The 24373-nt window shown below is 44.0% G+C and overlaps 1 protein-coding gene across 36 annotated transcripts in view; it reads right to left on the minus strand.

The window, feature by feature from the left end:
* Positions 1 to 24373, minus strand: part of AFDN (afadin, adherens junction formation factor) — a 139849-nt gene that overhangs the window by 82181 nt on the left and 33295 nt on the right. For 17 of the 36 annotated variants that reach the window (XM_070256367.1, XM_070256381.1, XM_070256379.1 and 14 more), the window contains exons 2-6: positions 21238 to 21433; positions 17166 to 17281; positions 15291 to 15454; positions 12658 to 12818; positions 5799 to 5956 (exon numbers count right to left, since the gene is read on the minus strand). In XM_070256367.1, the coding sequence (XP_070112468.1) occupies positions 5799 to 5956; positions 12658 to 12818; positions 15291 to 15454; positions 17166 to 17281; positions 21238 to 21433 (795 nt within the window). Of the gene's footprint in view, positions 1 to 5798; positions 5957 to 12657; positions 12819 to 15290; positions 15455 to 17165; positions 17282 to 21237; positions 21434 to 22358; positions 22453 to 24373 lie in introns of those variants that run through there. The other 19 variants (XM_070256380.1, XM_070256363.1, XM_023632881.2 and 16 more) reach the window with 4 other exon arrangements.

The raw sequence follows: 24373 nt of genomic DNA on the forward strand, positions 1-24373 counted from the left end.
GGATCCTGGGTGCGGACATGGTACCGCTTGGCAGGCCATGCTGTGGTAGGCGTCCCACACATAAAATAGAGGAAGATGGGCAGAGATGTTAGCTCAGGGCCAGTCTTCCTCAGCAAAAAGAGGAGGATTGGTAGCAGTTAGCTCAGGGCTAATCTTCCTCCAAAAAAAAAAAAGGAAACAATTCATTGTTTTTGGGTAAATAAGTCACTATACAATTAAATTGATCAAACATTATAAACAACTGTCACTCAAACCCTCAAAAAAAGTGAAGGAAAAAACAGTTTCTAATAAAAGGCTTAGCCAGCTGATTGGGCCGTTTCTATTCACCTGCCTCTCTGGTCCCCAAAAAGAACTAGCCTGAGTATTTTTTTAATGAATTTTTAAGGGAAGGACAGTATGTGACAGTTAACTTGTGAGTAATTTCCTAAGATAACTTTATTACTGCAAATCTCAATCTCCCTAGTCGCTTACCCACTTTCACAAGCAAACGCCTGTTTCATAAGGCAGTGTCACCTAAAGTGAGACTCTCAGGATAACGTCACACCACGACAAAACAGAACAGATTTCTTCTTCCTGCAGGTAATGCGTCTTTACGATTAAATTTTAACCAGATCATTCAGATATACCACAGGGCTATTCATTCGACCAAAGTTTCTAAGCATCTGTTTTAAGACACTGCATTCACAATACTCTTAAAAATCCAAAACGCTGTATTATTTTTTATTCTATGTTTTTATGACAGCCAAACAATTTTCTTAATCCACCAAGAAAGCCCCCAGTAACACAGAGGAAAGAGACAGGAGACAGTGATCCAGTAATTTCACATACTCTGCTGGACTTCCGCTCCACCTTCAACCTAATTTAGCATTAACACTAAGCAAAATAAGATTATAGAAAATATGAGAAGCAGTCAAGTCACGGGACCGCAACATTGTTTTGAACCTACAGTTAATGTAATAACACATCTTAATAGACTTTACCACCCAAATTTACCATCATGCTCATATACCAAATGGCTTACTCTTCCAGAGAACTCTATAAATTTCTCTCTACACTGCTTCAAAGTACCTTAAGAAGACAAATTTGTCATAACACACCCTTTTGCTAAAGCTGTCAGTCTGTCTTCACAGGGTTTTGTGCTAAATTTATCTCTTTGGCTTAGAACACACATGACCTCAGGACCCAAACCTCACTCATCCTCTGTTTCAGTCTTTGTCCCGCACCCTGTAGGTCCAGCCACGCGGAACTACTCAGAGTTCTCACATTGGGCCACGAATGTCATGCTTCCGTGACCCCTCATGCCTAAGAAGCCAACTCCCCAGCTTTCAGGCTCGACACCACCCGCAGGAAGCCCTCCCTGATCTCCATCCTCACTGAAGGCTCCTGCTTTCTAGTTCTCATTCTCGGCCTGTCTCCCCTTATTAGAAGCTCCATTAAAGGCAGCTCTTACTTTTCTACCCCAGCATCGTATCTAACAAATAAGAGGAACTTAAATATTTATTGAATAATTAATTAAGTAAATACAATAACAGACGAATGAATATGAAAGAGCTACATGTTACATAATTTATGAGATGGCAAGCCAAGAAAACAAAGAATTTCAAATTCAAGGTTAAAACAATAATCAACTCTTGATTTGTGCTGCCTAAGCTTGCAAAGAAAATGTGCAAGCACACAATAGAAGAGAAAACCAAAACTAGGAGACCCTCAGAAGAAACCATCAAAGGGCCTCAAAGGGGACTGTAAATAAAAGCCCAAAGCAGGCTTTCACAACTTCACGACCCTCGCTAAGGTGTTCTTTCACGTTCTGATTTTCATCAGCAAAAATAAGGCAGAAATTACTGAAAGGAAAAAAAGGTTAGAACAACAAGTTCATCCTCACCATCGCATCACACGCACCTGTACGGAACTGGTATCTAAGGGACTGACGCGCTCACCCAGGAGCGTCCCTCGGCAGGCCCGGGAGCAGCCCCAGCAGCGGGCGCGGGCGCGGGCGTGGGCGCGAGGCTCGGCACTGCTAATGGCTCCTGGCTCAGCGCTCACGGCCTAACCCCATTCACACTGTTTCACCAATTTTATTCTGACTAAGGACACTGGTCGCAGCAGTTACTAACCAAAAGCACAAGGGTCATGAATCAAAGTCCATCCTTGTCCACGGACCCGGTTACTCTGCAGGTGTAACTGCATTTCCCATGCAGACTTGCTACAAATTTCTCCTGAATCACAGCGACCCCCTCACAGAGCAGGATCACAACAGGCTCTCCTCTACGCCCGCCTGACCGCCAGGAGGAAAAGGCACCAGGACGCCCCGCACCGCAAGGATCTTTCCTTCAGAGAGAAGGCACGATCACCTCGACTACCCATCCTCCCGGTCTTAGCCTACCAACCTCGTCCGCAAAGTATGGGGGACTTCAGTTCAGGACACTGTTTCCCTCTCTGTCGAGGACTCTACCAGCCAGAAATCAAATATAAAATTTTCTTTTCATTTCTGGAAGCATCTTTTTTCCTCTGATTTATCAGTAATATTTCTTACTCTTTCCTAGTGAGACCAAAGGAACGAAAAGGCAGATCAAAAAGCAAGTCCTCAACATCATCCGTCTTCACCCACCCCGCAAGGAAATGAGCTCTGCTCTATTTTTCTGATTCCAAATAATACAGGCTCACTGCAAAAAATTCAAATACAGAAAAGTGTAAGGAAGGAAAAAACTACTGTAGAAAAAAATACTGATAACTATATTTTTATGATTGCGCTTTCAATACTTCATGCATTTATTTTATAAAAGAGGGTTCTTATCTGAATTACACACAGTATTTTGCGTCTCCTCCACCCTCCTGCCCTCACGCAGGTGGTGAACAAGCTGGTGTGTGCTGCTCCTGGGCGTTTACGCTTCCTCTGCTCACGGAAACGTTCGCACAGAACTGCTGTGTGGTTTTCTTTTACGGTGACTGTGTTTCCAAATACAGAGTATGTTTTACATAAAGTAAGTAAAATGTATACATCTCCCAGCCAACCAGGACAGCTCTAACTTGTCAGGTTCCCAGTGACACGGCACTCGAGGGGAGGAGCACGCCTCCAGCGACTCCTTTAGTCGTGTTCAGTTTGCTTCTTATTTATCACTGTCACACACAACCCTGAAAAAAACTTCTTACAGAAACACGCTCAGGAATTTACCAGCATTTGTTAGTTCTAGATGTTATAATTAATACGTACCAGTGCATTTCTAAACATTATTTCTAATCTAGAGGGCATCCCCACTCTGAAGGGGGTGCTGTCTAGGACAAGTGCAAAGTGCTCTTCCAGACTCTCCTTCCCCTCAACCCTGGAATTACCTTGTCCGTTGCTAGATTCCACTCTGGGATCCTGTATCTTTCTCTTCTTGGCCTAACCCATCATTTTGTTGGAGAACGTCCTCCAGTACCTTTCTGAGAAAGGATGCATAGGTGGTAAATTTTTGCCTTGTGTGTTTTGAAAGGTCTTTACTCTCTCCACCTAACACTTGTCTGAGAGTCTGCATAGGAAATCGTTTCACTCTGCGTTAGAAAGCATTGCTTCACTGTTGGGCTCACGGGTGCCAATCCTGCCCCTCAATCTTTATATTTGACTTGAATCTTTTTCTTTGGAATCATTATCCTCTCTTGTTCTCTAGTTTTCTGTAATTTCAAAATAATATGCCTGGGTTCAGATCTTTTTCAAAGTAACTGCACCATTATTCAGTGGGCATTTTCAACCTACAAACTCAAATCCTTTGGTTCCAGGAGATAGTCTAGCACTATTTCTTTGAGAACTTTCTCCACTCCCTCTGACTTTCTCCACCTGGTCCCCCATGAGCTGCGTGTTGGCTCATCTGCACCGATACTGCACATTTCTGATCTTTTCTCTTCTGTCTCCCTTGCTTTTTGTTCTTTACTCTGATAGATTTCCTTCCCTTCATCTTTCCCACCTCCAAGGCCACCTCCGCCATCAGCGGCAGCACAGCCCTCAGATGGAGGGACGACAGGCAGTCAGGACGGTGGAGTCCACTACTTCCTAAAACCTTCAACCCCGCTTGTTTTCGGCCAGCTTTCAACGCTGACTCAGAAAGCGTTAGAGCCGCTCGTCCCTGAGTCTGCTCGGGTTGCGACGCAGGTGCCGCCACCCTTCTCCCTGGCGGGCTCTCTCTCTGCAGGCTTTCTCTGGTCCAGTAAGTTAAACACCACTGACTTACTTCTTCAGAATTGCATTCACAACTCTCATCTTTTGCCATCTCCTCTCTCATTCTCTTTGTTCTTGTGCATTTACACGAGTTTCTTTATTCCTTTACTGTCTTTCTTTTTTAAAGACTGGCACCTGAGCTAACATCTGTTGCCAATCTTTTTTCTTCTTCTTCTTCTTCCCAAAGCCCCCAGTGCATAGTTGTACATTCTAGCTGTAGATCCTTCTAGTTCTGCTAAGTGGGACGCCGCCTCAGCACGGCCTGATGAGTGGGGCCATGTCTGTGCTCAGGATCCGAACCAGCAAATCCTTGGGCCTCTGAAGCAGGACGCATGAACTTAACCACTCAGCCACGGGGCTGGCCCCTACTGTCATTTTTTTTTTTTTTTTTAAAGATTTTATTTTTTCCTCTTTCTCCCCAAAGCCCCCCAGTACATAGTTGTATATTCTTCGTTGTGGGTCCTGCTAGTTGTGGCATGTGGGACGCTGCTTCAGCATGGTTTGATGAGCTGTGCCATGTCCGCGCCCAGGATTCAAACCAACGAAACACTGGGCCGCCTGCAGCGGAGCGCGCGAACTTAACCACTCGGCCACGGGGCCAGCCCAAGGAGGATATCTTTTTAAAAAATCTATGCCAATGAGATTTTTGAGTGAGAAAGATTGGTTATGAAGAAGTCAGTATATTCTTATGACTGACTGAAAGGTGAAGAATGTTCCAAGTAGTCTGTCCCAGCAGAGAAGACTTGCTTGAGTTTACTTAGTGTTACCAAATCAGTTCCGAGGCATAAAATTTCACCGTATTTCTTGAGTGCTAGGGTCAAAGACAAATTCTTTATCTCCAAGAAATTAGGATGACTATTAAACATATTGACCAAATGTTGGCTAATTATGAATAGCAAAATGAAATTTACTTAAAAGTTGAATCTTCACGACATATCTCAGTAAAAAACGTAAGAAAAACGTCATTAAAGGAGACGTTACTAAAATAAAAGTTAGTTATCTATATATGCAAAATAATCATTGGAAGGATATATACAAAAATGTTAACAGTGGTTATCGTTTGGTATTAGAACTATTTGCCTTTTTATACTTTGCTTACTTGGTAACAGGAATATATACTACTTTTGCAATGGAAGGGAGAATGTTGTTTTTTTTTTTTTTTTTTAATAAATCTATCACAACTGAGCCTTTGCGGCCACTCCTTTTTTTTTTTAAGATTTTATTTTTTCCTTTTTCTCCCCAAAGCCCCCCCAGTACATAGTTGTGTATTCTTCGTTGTGGGTTCTTCTAGTTGTGGCATGTGGGATGCTGCCTCAGCGTGGTTTGATGAGCAGTGCCTTGTCCGCGCCCAGGACTCGAACCAACGAAACACTGGGCCGCCTGCAGCGGAGCGCGCAAACTTAACCACTCGGCCACAGGGCCAGCCCCTGGAGAATGTTGTTTTTTATATATACTTAACACACGGTTTCAGTTTATCAGATTCTACATGATACAGTGGGGGGAAAATCAGTCTAGGTTTAACTTCAATTTAAAAAATACCATCGCATTTAAGTGCCAAGTTCCAGCACGTGCCGTATCAGCAAGTGCTGATGGAACAGGTACTCACACGGGCAATGCAGTAATCCTGCGGGTTTTCTTTTTCCAGACCATACTTCTCCAGAGCTTCAGCCACTGCGAAGTCTGCAGGGTCTGTAGTAGACAGCAGGATTGTCTTGTAGGGGATATTTGGTTTTAAACTATCTGCATAAATTCTCAGTGTTCCACCTGAAAAAAAATTTTGACATCTTTAAATATAACTTTACTTTATTCCAATAATAGAGCTAATGTTTACAATCACTTAAGAAAAGGGCACCTAAGTTCCAGCTGCAATGAGTGCAAAGACGGATATCTGTATAATAGTTCTATTTTCATTTCCTGTTAGAGGACACACAATGGCAGTAACCTGCTGACATGGTGACATCTTGCTACAGTGAACAATCCTGTGTGCCAGGACTGCGTCTGTCCTTGCGTCAAGTGCCAGCGGTTTCTGCAGTGATGGACCGATCTCCACCATGGGTGAGGGATGGACGGGAGGAACGTGGGGGTCCTCAAGTGCTGCCCCGTCCTCGACGGCTCTCCCTCTCCGTCCCCACGCACCATTATATACCCGTTCTCCCCATTTTCTCTACTTCCTGATCATCAATCTGAAACTTAAATTAAAAACTCGGGTAAGTTTAAAGATTAATCCCACTAAATAAATCAATTTTAAAAAGCTGAACTAGAAACCAGGAGACTTCAGGTGCTAGAGTCCAAAGATGTTTCATAAGGTATTTGCCACCAAAGTCCTAGACTCTGTTTTCACTTCTGGGTTCTGCAAACCAGAACGTCATTTCCAGCCGTGAACTCACTTGGGAGGAAAAAACCAACTAGAACAGCGCAACTGGGAGATGCAGAGGTTTTCTTTTTTATTTGTAGATTTCTCTCTAATGGAATTCTACATATGGTATACTATGGTATATTATATGTTATATTATTGTCACTCTGGTGTCACAGTGCTTGCTACTCATGATCTAAGGCCTCAAGCACTCAAGCCTTGGGTCTAGCCAGAGGAGGCCTGGGGAGGAAGTCAAGCGAGGCTCCCTCCCCTCCACCACGCGGGGCCTGGGGTGAGCTTTCCAACGTTCTTTTCTCCCTCGCCAATCACAGAGCTGCATTACGAGATCTGTGGCTCTCCTGAAGCAAGTTCGACATTTCCATGACTCCTTGCTGCTTCTTAATTCTAACGCAGTTATCCTGGCTAGTGAATATTTCTCATGTTCTCTTTTTCAATAAGTCTGGAACAAACCGCATTTTGACAACTTGATTCACGGTGAAAAAAAATGTTGGTCTTTTAGGAAGTCAGCTAGACCAGGCTAGTGTTAGAATGTGGACCTGCCGACGCAGGCCAGGAGTCAGGCTGTCAACATGTTTTACCACGTGCAAACTCACAGGGTTCGAGGGCCCACTGCTCCGACGCTGAGGACACAGCCATGAACACCCAGTGTCCTCACCCTCAAACAACTTACGTTCTAGTTGTGGTGCAGGGGAGAAGACTAGCAAGAAAACACGTAAAGAAATGATTGAAGACAGTGGCACATGCCGTGAAAACAGAAGCATGGTTGTGAGGAAGAAAGTGATGCGGGGCTTCCTAACGCCGGGTGACTAAGCCTTCTCTGAGAATCAATGTTTGTCACGACCCCTGAATGGTAAGGAGCAGCAGGCACGTGACCACGTACAGAGCTTGCTGGGCAGATGGACCAGCAAGAGTTAATAAGGTCTATTCTTGGGCTAAGTCTGGCCAAGGTCACTGGCCAAAGTGGACAGACCCCGGTGGAAAGAGGGAGACACAGTCAGAGGCTGGCTGAGACCAGACCACGCAGGACTTCACAGTCCACCATCGCGAGTTTGGCTTTTATTCTAGTTGAAGTGGGAGCCACCAGAAGGCTTCAAGCTCTGTGTGTCTAAGTGTGTGTGCCTGTGCGCGCCTGTGTGCAGGCAGGTGGGACCTGACTTGGGGTAAAGACAAGCTGCAGCGAGGGGCAGCAGCAGCAGGGAGGCCAGGTCTTAGAGCACAGACTCCACTCCATCGAAACGCGTTCCGTCCTCACTGAGTTACACTCTACTTCCAAATGCGGCCTGACGTCGTTGACAGGAAAAACATGCACGCTTCTGTAGACGGAGGGAACACCTATCTGCTTTACACGTTAGACAACCAAAGAGTAAACCAGACCATCTGTTCTGAAAGGGGAAGATGGACTTGTATCTTCACCTAAATGGCTACCAAAAATGCAAATGGCCAGAAATTTAGTTTTTCTTAATACTTGACATCTGCTGAAAGCCTAGACTAGTACCTCGTGATCCCAAAGTTACAGACTTTGCAGATGGAAGACTATTTGGTCCGAAAAAATTTAAGGACAAGACTTATCAGAAAGTAATTTAAAAAAATCAGCATGGTTCCTACAGAAGATATAATTTTGAGTGGCACTCCTTCTAAAGGACATGACGAGGGAGCTGTAAAATTCATATCCATGTGGCCAAATGAATTCAGCTATTGAATGGAATTACTTTTATCATCCATTTGAATGTTTCAGAACATCAGTCTAAAACTTAATTTGGTTTTAATATAATGACTAAGGCATTCTGATAAAAAGAATACAATGAATACAGTCTAATTTAAAGAGTTGTTTACAAGCATATACCATGGTCTTGTCCATAATAGAGATACATGCCTCCCAACGTGCTAAGGAAGGAGAGAGAGATGCTAACATTTCAAAGTTCCTACTATGGACTAGAGCCTATTGGTGTAAACATCTGTTTCAGTTCTAAAATTAAGGCAGGATTACTACCCTGTTCTGAAGATGAACAAACCAAGGCTCGCAGTACATAAGGATCCCCAGTGCAACCCCACTCCAGAGTCCAGGGCACAATGCCCTGCTGCTCCCAACACTGTTCACGACAACCTAAGGTGGAAGGACTGACTCCCTAAAAAGTCTCTTACAACTTCGTTAATGAATGTCTCAGCAAGAAAAAACCATGACTACAACTGTTGGTAGAATATCTGTGCCATGTCAAGTAACTGAAATATACAGGGCATTTCTGGGTCAATTTCACTTTGAAGCCATCACAAAGTGCCTGTGCCTGAGCAGCGAAGTCTGATCAGCTGTGAGTTAGACAGACACTCGTATGTCATCAGAACTTGGGGAACCAACCCTCAGGCTCAGCGGTCACTCTCAGAGAAGCCTCACCCACATGTGGCCACGTCCCCAGCCCACATTCTTCATCAACCTAATAGCCAAGCTAATAGCTACAGCAGGTTATGAGGATATATTTTTCTAAGTTATTTATTAAAAATAAACAAAATGCCCGAAACTTAATATATCTGACTTGCTTAATATTAACCACAAACAGCTGTTTTGCTAATAAGAGCTAGTTTTTTAGGGTTTCCTGGGAGTCTACACAGAAAAATGCTCTTTTCATCCTCAACCCCCCTTTAATAGACGAGCCCTACTTCTTGGATGTTCTGCTGTTTCTCCTCCTAACTCTTTGCAGGGTTTTTTTTTTCTGTTTTCTTTGCCAACTCCTCTTAACAATGGCCTTCCCTTAAATTTTTGTATTATCTGTAAACTTTCTACCCAAAACAATCTCATCCACACCCATGATGTTGCCCCCAACCACAGATTACTCCCAAATCATCATCTCCCTGTGTCACTGCTGACTAGAACTCTAGTCACTGAAGTACCAGCCTAAGAGCTGCCCCACATCATGCCAGCACCTCTTATGACACACATAAACAACACCTATCCTCCACTCCCAATGTTCCTGCGTGCCACAGCCCATCAATGCCTATCCAAGTAAAAGCAGGGTCATCCTGCACGCCTCCCTCCCAGTACAATCCAGGCTGTTACCTCTTACATATGTCCTCCATCCTCTCTCTGCAGCCCACTGTCAATGATCGAGTGCAGCGGCTCAGTCCTTACACGGGCAACACAATACTTTCACTGGGCGTGCCTCCTTCCGATCACCAACCCCTCAAACCCATCAGCTGCTCTGCTTCCACAGCAAACTCTTCATATCTGAAGCTTAGGCTAAGCTCCAGCTTAGGACTCTTCAGCAGCTTATTAACAGATTATATCAAAATTTCCCATCAAAGTACCCCCAATGGCAGAGGAAAATAAATATGGGTCCCTGGGGGCATAGCCTGAAGTGACAAGCAGAGTTTCCTGTTTTATCTTAACAATATCTATAAATGTTACATCCTAATCCACAATGAAAACTCATTTCTTATAAAAACATTTTAAGCTACTTATAAAAACTGATACTCCAAGCCAGCTATCTTTACCATGACTCACACACCCCTGAGCCCACACTTAAACATTCCTCAAGGAACCACTGAGGAAATTATGGTTGCAATAATGACGCCAAGCCCCTTCCCGTGGCATAGAGTCCCCTCAGTTCTGGTACGTAGTAGGTTAGCATAGGGAGGTGTGCCTGGGCATTCCTCTTGTCCTTTTTAAAATTTTTACTTTCTTCTTCTTCTTCATTTTCATATTTTCTTTCCCTCCTCATGTTCTTTTTCTTTTCTTTTTTTTCTTGAGAGTATATATTTGTACGTCATTTCAAATCCTTGATTAAACAAGACAGGAGATATATATATAAACAGATAATCATTTGGGTCTCAAAAGTACTCTATTAAATTATTCACGGAACTAATAAGCCTGTCACTCTCCTGGTCTTTTTGAATCAGCAACACTACAATTCTCCAGAAATATATAATTAGGACTCGGTTATAAGGGGACTAAGGCTCAAAAGATGCTAGGGTGGCAAACATGTTTCAGGGCCAGCTTCCATCATGGCCAGGGGCTGCTGGAGCACCACAGTGCAGCACAGAGCTCTGCAGACGCACAGGAATCTCAGCAACTTCTGCCACGGCGGCAGAACCAAGGGACCATGCGTTCCAGTACCAGGGTCCACAGACCACCTCACAAACGAAGACAAGAGGGGCCACTAACAGAGAGACTGTTCCCGTGAATCCGACGTACGTATAAACAGCCGCCCCTGACAAATCTCACCTGCTGCCACACACGCATATCAGACTGTACTTATAAAAACGATCTGGATAGGGGCTAAAACCCTTTGACTCAGGCTCGGATTCAAGAGAAGAGGTCCAGAACCAAGCGATCCCTCCCAGGCCAAACCGTTATAGACGAGGCTTTAGAGAAACACTGCCAGTCCCAACGTTCAAAACCCTCAAACAAACAAGTAAGTATACAGGATGCAAGGGGATGACGCCCAGCTCTTAAGCAACTGGATGTAACATTAGGAAAGAACTACACAGTTGATGACATTTTAAGACAGACATTTTCAGGAAAGGCTGGATCAATGATATACCCCTCTAATACAATGACTTTTTGAAACTCAAATAATTATGCTGTTATTTTTTAACAAGTAAAACTACTTTATAATTAACATGTAACTTTATAACAAGTATTATTTTCTTTGCTGAATACAATTACAGGTTAATTACAAATAAAGGTTTTATGCCACATAGCTAAAAATATACAAAAATAATTTACAGCTCAAATACTAAAGTCACATTATTTTTATTTTGATGTTATTACTATATATTACAGGGAAAAGCAAATAAGTTATGGTTGTTAGGAGAGAAGAATTTTATTGTAAGAGAATAGATACCAGATTTTCTAAAATCAAAATAGTAAAAAACATATATATTTCCTAGCACTGTCCGCTAAACAGGCTTAGAAGCAAAGACTAAGGAATAACAGGGAGCCCTGCTGGCACCCAGATGCCCATCCCTCCAGAAGATCAAGCCCCTCTCTCCGGCAAGAGAAAGAGCAGGAAGTGCACCTGCTCAGCCTAGCCATCCTGTCACCAGGGAAGCTCTCCCAGAACACTGGGGCCATGTCAGAGGCTCAGGCGCCAGCTGGAAGAGATGCCCATGGGCACAAAGTGACACTTCAAGGATCAGTAAGGACAACAACTACAACAGATGGAAAAACACTGAGAAGTTTTAAATCCATTAGTTCATTAAAAAATTTTACAAACCACTGCTCACCTGTGGATGACGAAGGTAAGTATTTCTGTCCCACCTCCTCCCTACAAAAAAACCCCTAAAGCTTTATCTGTATATCATCAAGGAAATCGAGAAAACAGGAGGCAGAAACAGTACATAGCACCACAGGATGTAGTCAGCAAAATCTACAAAACAAGAAACCTAGCTTTTTAAAACAAACCAACGAATAAGCAAACTGGGAGGTAAGATAAAAGAGAAGAAAGGGGATTTTAGAACGAAAGACATAAATGACACATTAACCAACTGCCCTACGTGGGTTTTACTAGGATCCTGACTCAACCAAAGCAGTTACCTGAGGCACCCAGGAAAATCTGACGATGACTGGATATTCGGGGATGTTAAAGAATCACTGTCAATTCTTTTTTATGTGACCACGGCACTGTGGTTTGTTTTGTTTCTGTTTTTAAGAATCCTTACCATTCAGGAAACTATATCAAAACATTTACAGATGAAATAACGAGAAATTGGGACTTGCTTCAAAATAATAGTTTGGGAATGGGAGCAACATATGTGAGAGCAGAGATGAAACATGAGTTGTTAATTACAAAGCTTGATAATAAGCACATGGGGAGGTCATTATATCTCTCTCTTCTTTTGTGTATATTTAAAATTTGCCAAAATTTAAAAAAGAAAGCCACATTGGGGAACAATCTGTAAGTAAACATATCTCTATGTGAGTAGAATGCTCACACTTAAGGCAAACTGATTCTGTATCAGACACACAGTACACTCACTCCTAACAGGCGACATCACCCACTAACCTTACTGAAGCAAGGCCTCACGCGTATATAAGAAGTGTAACTAAATAACACCCTTTACAGCAAATATGACAGAGAAAAACAATTCAAAGTCGTACCCGAATCAGGTCGCCCATCTGAGCTCCGAAATTCCTGCATTCTCTTCTCCAGTTTTTGCTGCCTCCGCCGTTTCATAACCACCTCGGGATTGGAAATAGTCCGGGTGAAGCTGGTTTCAGGCATGTCTTTGTAAACCTCGGCAGCCAGTCGAGAATTCTCACTGCAAGAAAAAACAGCACCAACAAGACTTTAAAACTTTTGTATTAGAAATAGTTACAGTGTAATCATCCCCAAATCCAACGGCAGACGTCATCAGGTTCATGTGCCCCCCCCACAGGTCTGCCGTGCTGCGCACAGAGAATAAAGCTCCTCTCAGTACAAACTAATACACTGAACCAGCAGGAATTGGTAACCAAAATTTTATAGTGAGTTTATATAACTTAACTATTGTGTACTCATTAATGAAACTAAAAGAGAAATGTATAAATTACACATTTCAGTAATTTTAACCAATTTTATCCTAAAACAGACCAAATGAGTAACACAACATTCCAACCACAAGAAATAAGGTATTAAATATACTTTAATTTAATAAATGTCTGTCCAAATTAAGTAAATCTTGAAGAACTCCATATGATTTTTTAAGATGATTAAACAACCACAAGAGTTACCAGTGTTCATGCTCTTGAAGCTAAACTTTCAAAAGGCAATTCTCCAACAGCCCCTACGACAAGAAGTCAATTGTACAGAATAATGAGCTGAAAGTGAATATTAAGGTAAGACTGATACACTTGACTAAATTTTGACAAATATACTTTAAAAATGTCATTTCTAATCATAAAAATAATTTAATTAAAAACCAGTCAAGCTTTGAATCAAAGTTGAACAACTTGACTCACTTTTTAAGTAGCTCATTTTCCTAACACAAATAATCTATCACCTCATAAACTATATTGATAAACAGAAGAAACTGTAACACATGTTTTAAACTCTCCTTTTCTTTGACACTTTCACATCTGGGCAATCTACGCACACGAGCTCCTTCTCTGCGTCACTGCACTAACCAGAGGCGTACGAGCTGACACTGTGCTCAGGAGCCCTCATTCAGGACACAGGCGTCACAGCCGAACAACTTCTCAACCCACTCCGATGCAATCCAAAATGGGCCCAAATTCCACTCTCAAGTCAACCTCACTCACTGACAAACGGTTAATACCCTCAATACAGAGAGAACACTTAGAATCTACCAAAAAATGGAAAAAGAATAGAAAAGGCCATTGCAACAGAAGAATATAAATGGTTAATGAACATGTAGAAAGACGTCTACCTTGCTAATGACAAAACAATTCAGTTAACTGAAGATACTCTGCACTGCAGAGACAGCAGACTGTCTGTAACACCCAAGAATTCTCAGGCTGGGAGGCAACGAGAGGGCTGGCGGGCTGTGAGAGACTTTCCTAGGGGCAGCCCGGCCATGGCAGCATCCCGAGGTGTTGCTGAGCCACTCTTCTAGCATAGCTGCTGAGGAAGTAATCAGATGAGCCCCCAAAGTTGTAGAACAGGGAGACTGACCAGAGTATTATTTACAATGCCAAAAGAACCTGTAAACTACCTACAAGCACATGAAAAGGGGCCGGCTACAAAAACTATGGAAAAACTGTATGACAGAATACTGCACATTTAAATTACTTAATACATATTTTTGGTGAAAATTTATATATACTTGTGAATACATATATGTAACATATATATATTTTAGTGGAAAAATGTCATGTGAAAAGTACTAGTTTCAAAAGACTTTGATTATATTTCTATTTAAAAACTCTACCCAAACGAAGCGCACACATTTCTGCAGTGAACACAAACTATGGTTCCCCTGGGGCTCATGTGGCGACAGGGGACCCCTTTCCCTTTCACAAATCCATACACTCTGACCTTCTAAACTGAGAGCGGATGACTTCAGCACAGAAAGGCAGCACATGGAATACTACGCAGTCAACACCAAGGCGGGTAAGAGGCCTAGGAGAAGGCACGTGAAAACTGAACAAACTAAGCTGCAAACTGACGAGGCTGACCTTCAGAGCTGGAGACTCCAATGTAAGGCGGGAAAGCCGGCTGCTTCTAACGTCTGGTTTCTGTTCTAACCATTTCCCTTATTCCCTCAGCTCTGGGGTCAGAAGCCCAGAGACCTTTGGACAGGTAAGTACATGTACGACAGGGCTGGTGTCACAGAGCACGAACGGGAGGTGGTGGGACTGGCATGAACTAGAGGCTACATTTGAACCCTAAAAGGGAGGGCTGCCTTTCTCGCTGGCCCTGCCAGCCTCGGATCAGGTGTTGAGCGTATCTGAGGAACATAAGAAACCACTGCTGCCTGAAGGACCAAAAGAACAGAGAGCAAAGGCCAGGAGAAGATGAAGAGAACGCCGACATCAATGGTGCACTCAGTGAAAACAACACTGTCCGGCAGTTGGCTTACTGCAGAGGAGCAAGCACAGGTACCGCCAACAAGAAGTCCTGCTCAGGGAGACTCCCCAGCCGCCCTCGACACAGGAGCAGGACTACACCCCAACTAACTTCTTAGCTGACGTTCAGCCTTTGCCTAAGTCACCTAGTAATTTAACGGGGTCTGCAGCATTGACAACATTTGGCTTAAAGCACAGAAACAGGAATATTTCCAAAATTAACTTACATGTCATCCCCTTGGAAGGGTCTATCATCTTTATCAGACGCCTGTCTCATTGCTTCTTTTTCTCTCTTCTTTTTCTCCTTCTTTTCCTTCTTTGAGAGAGTTCTCTTGAAGTTCTGGATGACGCCTTCTTTCTCCTGCTTCTCAGGTCCGTTACTTTGAGCCTTCTGATAAAAGCGACACTGTCACTACGCTGGCAACTAGGCAGAATCACAACAAGGTGCCTGCGGCCAAGCTGACCCCATCGCACAGGCCACAGGGAAACCGGGCAGCCAGGACAGGGAAGCCGGGTGAAGGAAGTGTTCTCACCTCCACCGTGCTGACAGTTACACGACCTGTTTATCAAACTGAATGAACTGCACATGCAAGATCTGAGCAGTTCACTGCATGTAAACTTTACCTCAACCCAAAACTGCAGGCAAGCAAACAAAACACCAAACTCAGTAAGAAAACTGCAGGGGGAATCAGGAAATCTAATTTTCGATAAGTAATCCAAATAATTTACATAATTTGAATAAAAGGAATCTAATAAAAATATGGAAATAACTAAGAATTTCAATCATTATCTACTTTACAGATGTTTTCTCGACTTTAAAAGAAATGTTAAGAGTAGCCATAATAAATTAGCTTTTATGAAGCAAAGTTATAAGCATTGCGTTTGTGCAAAAACCTCCGATTTCTCTTCCAGATCATGCTTAATATGTTTGCTTGCTTATTCTTAATTTATAACATAGCCTGCTAGCAGATGACACAGAGACAAATTACTTTTAATATAACTTAATAGGCTGACTGATAAAGAATCAAGAAAAATAAGAAATAATGATTATTTTATTGGGAAGGAAAACCGCCTTCTGCTTTACGAGTCAGCATCTCCACTTGCGTGCTAGCTGCCTCAGCTCCATCCTGAGCCTGAGAAGAGTGCTAATGTGCGTCCCCGAGAAGCTGTGGCCCACAGAAAAGCACAGCAGCCGAAATCGTGGTACAGAAATAAAACATGAACAGTAGGGAAAAACCCCAAAAACAGCTATCCACTCTTACTCTGTATTTGCTGCAAACGCAACAGCTCATTAGAGAGCAGTGAGGGGCCGGGAACACACTCTGTGCGTCCCAGACTCAGCAACACGGGACACGGACATCACACACACAAAACGAACATCTCTCTGCTGCCACAGACAACAATGGCACTCTTTTCCCAATGTGTGGGGGGAAAAATTAAATAGAAGATTTTTCTCAAAATATTCTTAACCTTTGTATTTGCTATCATTGTCAATACTGAAATCCAGCATCACATGTCATTTGATTTAACACAGAGTAACGGCTATTTTCAAGTTATACCAATCTCTCATCAATTTCACATAGGAACAGTGGCACAGAATTCCAGGCACCCTACACTGGAGAATGTCTGAGAATTGCCCTACTTCGTCATCCAAGGAAACCAAGGCAGTTTCCTCATCTCTAACCTTGCACATATAATACAAAAAAGGTCTGAAATGGGCCTTATTAAGTTGTATCTGAAAGTTCACACATAAATAGTAAAGTTTTACTTTTCCCTTCTGATTCTTATTAAAACATACTTTGACTTTATAACTTGGAAAAACAAAGTGGAGCCAATTACTTGCTCATCAAATCTCTTAACAACAAAAGCTTACGTGACTCTTCTTTGAAAGATCAGGAGCAGTACTTGGGGTTATTCAGTGAAACAGAGGATGAAGCAGGGAGAAGCTGGGCCGCTTTTAAACTAGCTTATGGGAGGACGAGGATAAAACAAGAGTTTAGGAAGAGGAGTGAAAAAGAGAGTGAGCGCCTCCAGCCCACCACCAGCCTCCCACGGACCAGTGAGACGGGCCGGAGCAACATCCGTGCAGACAGGGCTCCTACCTTAGGAGGAAAGGCGTCGTTCTCATTCTTAAGGACAAATCGGCCCTCTCGATCATCTTTATTCCAATTCAACTGTACAACTAGGGGTTTCTCATCTACATCCAATCTTCTTTCTTCTTCAAAACATAAAACAAAAAGAAACAGCACAGTTATTTAATGGCACTAAGCTAACAGAGCATTCTGCTAGACATTTAATTTTACAGACATAGAATACCTTAGTACCTCAAGCACTTACTGAGAAACCGACACGTAATTCAAGCTGTTAAGCGACAGTTTGAACAATTAATTCAGTATTTTGTTGCTTCTGTATGTACACTACCCTGTATTCAGTGCCAAATACTGACCAGGGACAATTTCCTCCTAACATTTAGAATCTAATCAGGAAAATAACAGAAATACCCATGAACTAGGAAAAAAAATATACAGGCTTTGTTATAAGCCTGTATCTGTAAATCAAATTCTCTTATATGCAACTGGAAACAAGGGAATAAAGTTACTGTGACACCCAAGTTCCCAGGACGCCCAGCAGACTCTGCTTCTTACTGACGCCACACGCCGTGGAGAGAGGGCAAGGAGCCACCACCATGAGGCCTGGGAGTGAGGGCTGTCCTCTGCCTGTCTCTGGGCATCTGCTCCCTGTCTGCAGAACTCCCCCTCCTCAGCCGCACACCCCTTCCCCAGCGGAGCTCCGTCTGCTTTCCTTTGTACCATCAACTGCTCAGGTGAGCGTCTGCCTTCCTTACTTATCAGAAACCTACCGAGCCGCTGGCACACTGACCAGAGCGACTCCTGAGAGCCCCACGGCCCGACCCCCTACTAGAAGCCGACAGGTGGCAGAGGTTAGCCAGGCAACTGTACACAGGATGAGCCAAAACGAGGGCAGCTAAGACAGGCGGCAGCTGAAGAATTACCGTGGTAAAGGACCCAAGAACTAAGAGGACGAATTTAAAGACAAACCGACTTACAGAGGCTTATAATAAAACCAGACGAACAATGATATTATCAGAATATAAGAATAACAACTTCCTAATTATTATTTTATCAACTGAAAATATGAGAAATGAAAATCAGAGTAATAAATTAGAGATTGGATCAAGAAGTCTGAAATTCCTGCTACAAACCAAAATTACCAAATTGCTCATGTTGCAAAATTTGTACTAGAGCAAAATCCTTCATAGTGTATTTTTTTAGAGAACTAATATTAAAAACAAGTCTAAATCATAAAAGTAACACAAAACCAAGGGTGGGCTGTCCTAAAGGATGTGTGCCCACCTACAGAATGTAAATATAGTCAGGGTCCCACCACAAGGTCACACTTTAAGATCTCTTCTGCCTCAGTGGTTCTCACGCTTTTTTTTTAAATAGCAGAATGCTTTTTATTTTTCCAATTGCTTTCACACAAGGAATGCTAATGTACAAAAAGGGTAAGAGTGGAGTTTCCCTGGAGGGGGAAGCACGGGGTGGGGTCCAGAACGCAGCCCACGAGAGCTGCATGGCTCACAAACACGGGCTGGGTGCCCACAGCGCTCCCTGTGAAGCATATTAAATTTTCAGAGGAACAAGTTGCACCTGCCAGATGCGGCCGGACTCGCTACCTCCAGGCCGCCCGGAGTCGGCACAAGACCGTACATCATCCCTGTGTCAGCGTCAAGCTGGGTTTTCCTCGGTGCCGTAAAAGACCACAGGCACTGCCCCAAAACCAGTGTGGACAGGAGATGAGGACGCTGCCTCCAATCCGGGAGCTGGGCAGGGCCCAGGAGGCACACCCGCCCCCACAGGGAGTAATTATGAGTAAGAACGCAAGGGAAATTTTAGTTTTCCTTTCATTTTATCACACTATTTTTCCAAACATCCGACAAGTTGTTAGAACATAAATACTAACTTTTCTGAATCTAACTACTCAATAAAATGAACTGTTAGGTATCTCCTTTGGCCTGGGGGTGCCAGTGGCAGAGAGCTTGGGTTTGCGTGCTCCGCTTCGGCAGCCCAGGGTTTGCAGACCTACACGTCACTCATCAAGCCACAGTGTGGCGGCATCCCACATACGAAACAGAGGAAGACTGGCACAGATGTCAGCTCAGGGCCAATCTTCCTCACCAAAAATCAATCAATCACTGACACACTACGGGTTCTGTGACCTGGAAAAGATTGAGACCCTGCACAGTAGGGCTGTCCTCACCGTGGAGGCACAGGGGAAGCACTGCTCTGAGTACGAAGCTGTGGAAGGTACAGCCAGACTGCCCACAGTGCTCCCCTCAGGAGGAGGGCAGAGACCATTCCCGCCTCCCTCACACGCTCTTGTGTTTCTATCCCCTCACCAGGAATAGATTTTACTTTTTAGTTAAAAACAAATCTAGTAGCAAAAATTTAAAGGAAAAAGGTTCCTTTAAAACATAAAAGTCACTCCATTTTTAGATTTCAAATTTCAATATTACAGGTTTTCCAAAGATTTCACTTGGTGGTATTCAAATGACCAAAGAGTACAGACAGAGACACGAGTCAGCCCTAATGGCCTAGCAGTTAAAGTTTGGCACTCCCATGGCTTCAGTAGCCCGGGTTCGTTTCCTGGTCTGTCAGCAGCCACACTGTGGCCGCAGCTCACACAGGAGAACTAGAAGGACTTACAACTACAATATACAACCACGCACTGGGGCTTTGGGGAGGAAAAAATAAAGAAGACTGGTGACAAACGCTGGCTCAGGACAAATCTTCCCCTGCAAAAAAAGAGTGCAGACAGAAAGAAGGATGAAAGTGAGAGAGATTTTCTTCCTCTTTGTAACCTATTTACGATTTTAAGGTAAAGAAAAAAATTCAACCTCAGAAAAACCATTCAAAATGGAGGCTGTCTTCTCTTGTCAAATTCAGTTTCAGTATTTTTATGTAGGTGACGCCTCATAATCTTAAAAGGGTAATAAGCAAATATAGCCTACCTTATACATTACTGGGGAAAAAAGTGTTTCGTCACACCTGAATTCCACACACTACAAAAACTTTAATCCAATTTCAAATGTAGAAAGAAAGAAAGCTGCAATTTTTATTTTATTTTTTTTGCTGAGGAAGATTAGCCGCGAGCTAACATCTGTGCCAGTCTTCCTTTATTTTATATGTGAGGTGCTGCCACAGCATGACTGACGAGTGGTGTAGGTCTACAACTGGGATCAAAACCTGCAAACCCAGGGTGCTGAGCGGAGTGTGCCAAGCTTAACCACTAGGCCACAGGGCCGGCCCCTAAAAGCTGTATTTCTGAAGAAAAATAAACTATGTTCAAAAAGGATTTGCGGATGGAATTAGCAGGTATTCCACGGGGTCTGTGTGATACATAATCCTTTATTTGCTGCAGTAATTGGCATTTATATTTTTTTTTTACAGATGACTCAACATTTCCAAAGCACTCATAAAAAATTTTACGAATTTCTACATTTCTCATCAGCCTAATTTTAAATTGCTATTTGATATAGATGTATGAAATTTCCTGAAACTTCTAACATTAAAACAAGAAGAAATTACTAACTACATAACAGTTTCCTCAAGATACCATGATTATTCCCAAAGAATGAAAATACAGTTTCACATTACAAAAATATTAAAGTAAGACTGATGATTCATACCCATAATATTTAACTGTGTTACACGTAATTGTAGTATTATCATCTACACATAAGAGTTCTACGAAACATTTCTCCAAAAGCAGCACATCATCAATGTATGTGACATCCAGCTCCGTCGGATAATTTTAATTATGAAACGTCATGCTTTGGAGAAATAATCACACGTAAAATTAATGTATTTCATTCCAACTTCCAACAAATGCATGTGCTAGGAACTTACAAGAACATTTCCCAGACACACAAAACTCTGCCAACCTGTCATGTGCTTCCCCTGCCCCTGCAGACAAAGAAAGAGGAAACCAGTAGTAAAGCAGGGCGGTCTGTTGACTGTGACAGAAACGCCCCCGGGCCAAGCGGCTGTTGGGAAGCTGCCCATGCACGAGATGAGGACGCCCCAGCAGCCCCGGCTGCCCACACTGACCGAGATGAGGACGCCCCCACCAGCCCCGGCTGCCCACACTGACCTCCGCTGACATGCACCTCATAGAGCGAGTACTTGGGAGAAGACAGCATTCGCATGTCAGGCCGGAACTTCTCTGCGAGCGTCTCGATGACGTCTTGAGTGGTGGCCGTACTAGAGACCCGGATACACTTTGTCGCAAAGTTTCCAGCAGCTTTATCTTGAAAATAAAATCTCATCACTCCATGGAACTCCAAATCCTGAAAGAAACCAAAATGATACAGCTTTAGAAAAACAACATTCTGAAAAGATTCACTTTCTATAACAATAACAAATGAAAAAGTGTACTCACCACTTATTAAAAATGTTTCATTACCATAAACATCTGAGACAGAAACCAAGAGACGAGAGTTTAGACTTCAAATTTAATCAGGAGGCTCAGGACAAGTTATTTACGACTGCTCTGCCCGACCCGTCTCAGGCACGAGGCGCGGGCTGCAGAGCAGCTGACGTTAACAACAACCAGCACTTACTGAGTCTTCAGCAAGCGCCAGCCACTCCTTGACATGCACCATTTTATCATGTCTTTCTGACAACCCATCAAGTAGATACTATCATTGAACCTTATTTTCAAGACTTGGTCATTAAAACTCACAAAGTTTGAGTATTCTGCTCAAGCAGCTCTGCAGCAAATGCAGAGTCAAAACCCAGATGCATGACCTTGCAAGCCTGTGCCTCTGTCCCTGAGGCCTGTCTGGCCCTGAGGCTACAGAGACTGCGTGAGACTGCACGAGAAGACCGAGGGAAACGCCAGCCCCAGCCTACTACGAGTGTGATGAATATCTAACACTTCAGAATACAACTCTAACTCATTTTCAAAAGGAACTACCTGCCCAAAATCAATGAACGCAATTTAGATTTTTCTTAAAACCTTACTTCTGAGAAAAGTACAGTGAAATTCCAACCAAAGGAATACCACTATAAGACAGGCTGAAGCCCATGCAACTGTGGGATGCTCTTTCCCATTATTTCCTTTTTTTCCTTTTAATCAATTAAAATACCGTTTAAAACTTATGTGAGTGTTCAGGCCCTCTGCTATAAGCACAGACCCAGTGGCTCACACCCCACAGTTTGGGAACCACTGTACCTGGGAGAACGTTGTTCGTTTGCTGGGTTACACTTTACCTGGGGACGTCAGGGAGTGAGGTCCAGAGTTTCTATGTACCCCGTAATTTCCTTGAACACAGAAACAAGCACAGCTCTCCACAAAATTCCGAGGCTCCTTTCTAATGGCCAGGTCACCCTCTGCACCAGCAGATGACTCAAGACGTCATCGAGACGCTCGCAGAGAAGTTCCGGCCTGACATGCGAATGCTGTCTTCTCCCAAGTACTCGCTCTATGAGGTGCATGTCAGCGGGGGTCAGTGTGGGCAGCCGGGGCTACTGGGGCGTCCTCATCTCGGTCAGTGTGGGCAGCCGGGGCTACTGGGGCGTCCTCATCTCGGTCAGTGTGGGCAGCCGGGGCTGGCGGGGGCGTCCTCATCTCGGACGTCCTCATCTCATCTTGCAAAGGCTTGCAAGGTCATGCATCTGGGTTTTGACTCTGCATTTGCTGCAGAGCTGCTTGAGCAGAATACTCAAACTTTGTGAGTTTTAATGACCAAGTCTTGGCAAAGATCCAGTTCCCCACCTGCAGTCCCCCTCGATTCTTCCCTCTCTCATCCTCCCACCTGAAGGCTGCGGAAGACGGGAGTGGTGCCATCTTCCAAACAGACCCAGAGCCCACCCAGAATCTCGAGGACCAAGCCCACCAGGCTGCCCCTCAGTGTCTGTGGCGGCTTTCTGTCCTCTCTGATGCGGGTCTCCACCGTGCCGCCCAGAGCCCTTGGCAGTGCGGTCTTCTCCACGCTCCCCCATGCACCAGCCTAGTCCTCACTGATAAGTGCGGCCTAACAAGTGTGTATTTGGAAAAAAGTAGGGAAAATGGGATATTAGAATGGAGCCAACTGTATACACCATACGGAAATTAGGCCAGAACACGAGACAAGGCGGCACAGGTCCAGCCCCGAAGCGTCACGTGCTTGCCCAGACTCCAGCTGACCACATGGAAGGCCCTCCCGGCTCCCACCGCCCAAGGAAGGACAGGATGAGGGAGCGGGTGTGACAGACAGACACCACCGAACACAGTCTGGGCAAAGTGAGGCCACGGTTACGGCACTGAGAGCTGAGAAGGGTTAGCGGTTAGCAAAGGGGAGCTGTGTTAGGAGGGGTCCTGCTCGGGTCCCAAAATTCTATGAACTGCCTCTTCATCTGGCCCGGGTCAAGCAGCAAAAACAGTTAAACTGATACCCTTTCTAAATGCCTCCAGCTCCACGTTAGTCCGGCAACGCCGAAACCGTTAGGAGTAACGATGCACGTGAGAGATGCTCCTGCACACAACCTATGCGAGTCCTAGTTAAATACCAGGAACAGCGAACATGCACTAAGTGCCCTCTGCAATCATTCTGGCACCTCCACTTCAGGCTTACCCTCCCCATCCACCTCCTCCACACCTCGTAAGACAGCGCTTTAGAAAACAAAAATCACTGTCTAACTTAGGTACGTCAACGTAAGATTTTATTATGGGAGTCATGCTTTTATCCCAGGATTCTGGTACTTTCACCACGACCACCATGAAGTCATCTCCACATCACACCTAACAGTCTCATATATTCATATATTAATCGGCAAAACTACCCTGGCTCTGCCAAAGGCTCCCCCTTATGGAACAAGTTAACCCAAATGGCAAGCTCACCTGCACAGTGCTCAATCGTTTTGCTAACAGAGTAGTTTTCCATCATTTGTGATGAGAATAAAACAGCTAGATGCACCTACGGATCCCAAAGAAGGAAAGCATCCGTTTCTCTGAGAGCTGTCGACAAATCCTTACACTAGCAGCTAGTAAAGAAAGAACACAGCATCAGTGGCCGGGAGGGCAGGCCCCACTGGGCAAGAACACGCAGGGCGGAACAAGGCTGAAGTGACGAAGGCAGGCAGAGGAAGGACAAGACAGCACCCAGGAAACTGCAAATCTGAAACCTCCATTATTAATGTGGTTCAGCCGCTGGTCTTGCAGAAAACGCTGAGATAAATTGAAAAGAAAAAGTCCACCCAAGGGTGGAGCTTGGGCATCTCCAGCAAGCACAGCCTCCCGTCTACAG

Source organism: Equus caballus, chromosome 31 (assembly GCF_041296265.1).
Source record: "Equus caballus isolate H_3958 breed thoroughbred chromosome 31, TB-T2T, whole genome shotgun sequence".
Taxonomy (NCBI): Eukaryota; Metazoa; Chordata; class Mammalia; order Perissodactyla; family Equidae; genus Equus; species Equus caballus.